The 1,902-nt window shown below is 38.0% G+C and overlaps 1 protein-coding gene across 1 annotated transcript in view; it reads right to left on the reverse strand.

Annotated features, from left to right (window-relative positions):
• Positions 1 to 1,581, reverse strand: part of FAM91A1 (family with sequence similarity 91, member A1) — a gene marked incomplete at both ends in the record, with an annotated part of 10,443 nt that extends 8,862 nt beyond the window's left edge. Inside the window, 2 exons of the mRNA XM_010158674.1 lie at positions 350 to 456; positions 1,519 to 1,581. Of these exons, the coding sequence (XP_010156976.1) occupies positions 350 to 456; positions 1,519 to 1,581 (170 nt within the window). The remainder of the gene's footprint in view (positions 1 to 349; positions 457 to 1,518) is intronic.
• Between the last annotated feature and the right edge of the window lie 321 nt (positions 1,582 to 1,902).

Genomic DNA, 1,902 nt, shown 5'->3' on the forward strand with positions numbered 1-1,902 from the left:
AATACCCTACACATTTTCACTGCCAAAGGAAGAAAAAAACTAGTATTTTTATTTCACACCAGAAAAACAGACTCTGTTCCAGTTCTAACTCATATAAAATAGTCTACATTAGTTAGCCCTGTATAAATTCATTGCAGCTGATGGAACTGTTTCACTGAATTGGGAGGTACTCCTTCAAGCCAGAAGCACTATAAAAGTGACATTCAAGATGAAAGTAACAGGCTGGATCTTAAGCCTTGCTACACCTCTAAGTAAAATCCCCTGAAACTGATCCATATCTCTGCCATAAGTATTTTCAGCAGTGTGCTTTGGGCCCTTTCAAGTGTTCCTATCTCCGAGTTCTACTTACCTCTGCCACGTTAGTGTGTTCATCTATTGAAACAAATATCTTGTACAGGAGTGTTTCAAAGTAATCACCTTGTACTCTGTTCATCACAAAACCTTCAAGTGGTGGCACTAAAAAGAAGAATTACTTGCAAAGTTACAATTTGGTAACTTTATTAAACTGAAACAGCATAAAAAAGGAAAAAGAAATTCACACTTAATTTAGTTTTCATGGTACCTGTAATTTTGAGGATTTCCCAGTCACAAAGAATAAAAGCCTAAAGATAGTATACATGGTATTTAAAATTCTCCCACTCCTTAGGAAAAGTAATGGTTGTCAGTATGTTTTCTTATAAAAACTAAAACCACTCTACCTTGCATCATAGCCTTGCAGTCTCCAGCTCATCCACTACAGATAATTCCCAGTCATCCAGCCCATAAAGTGATTTTATAATGTGGATGGAGTTTAAATCATGGCTCTGATTGGAGTGGGACACAAAAAAACCACCCCATCCACACACTCCAGAGCCGAGACTCCCAAAGCTATTGTATAAGCAGTAAGTCTCCTGTATTTAGAGGACTTTCACTTAACTGATCTCTACTGCAGAAGTGACAGGTACTTCTGCATGACCAGGTTGCAAATGATTTACATCTCTGCAGGTTATAGAGGATTCAGAAACGCCCGAGACCCAGCACAGCATAATGAGTTGTTCAAAGGGCAGCCATATGCTGTGCTAGTTTAAGCTCCTACATAGCCCCCAGATACAGCACATGACTACAACTGAAGTGACAAGGACGTGAAGGATGGAACTGATATCTACAAAAAAAGTTGCATCTGTGTATAAAACACAGGGCAAAAGGACCCCTGTCCTTTTGGTAAGGCAGCTACATTTCTCTGTGCTATTCTTCCTTTTCACTACAGACGTATAAGGAGGGTACTTTTAAAGAGTCATGGCATGAATTAACAAGAATCTCATCTTACCTAAATATACAAAATAATCTAAGAATTCAGGTTGAAATAAAACAATGTTTTAATAGGGTTGAAAACATTCAGTCAGGAAAAAGTTCCATAGTTCAAATGTTTTGTATAAGCAAACTCATGCACACAAACAAGCAGCAGCAAAGTCAGAACTACAGGATAACTGAAATGAAACCAAGAAAATGTAGGTATGACACCATTAAACGTTTACTTACCTGCTATACAGCTGTCATCAGATATCGGTACATCAAGATAAATAAATCCTTTGTTATACAAACCTTTATAAATAGAAGCACATCATTTTAGAAAAAGGCATTTTCCAGAGTACTAATGAGACAAACTAGACTTCCCCATCAGCCAATTCAGAATTTAAAGTAATTTTTCCTAACAGCCTCTGCAGTAGAATATCACATGCAATGCATGGATCAATAAACCACATCTAATATTAAACAGGTGTGGCCCGAAACCAGAGTGCTCTGCTTGCAGTCTGATGCAGTACACTTGGAGCCCTACAAGTACTTTCAGGATAGCACAGTAGAATCACAGAACAAAGCAGCTACATTTCACAAGGATGACTGCATCTCTGCCTAGATGCTAAA

Source organism: Eurypyga helias, unplaced genomic scaffold (assembly GCF_000690775.1).
Source record: "Eurypyga helias isolate BGI_N326 unplaced genomic scaffold, ASM69077v1 scaffold51929, whole genome shotgun sequence".
NCBI lineage: Eukaryota > Metazoa > Chordata > Aves > Eurypygiformes > Eurypygidae > Eurypyga > Eurypyga helias.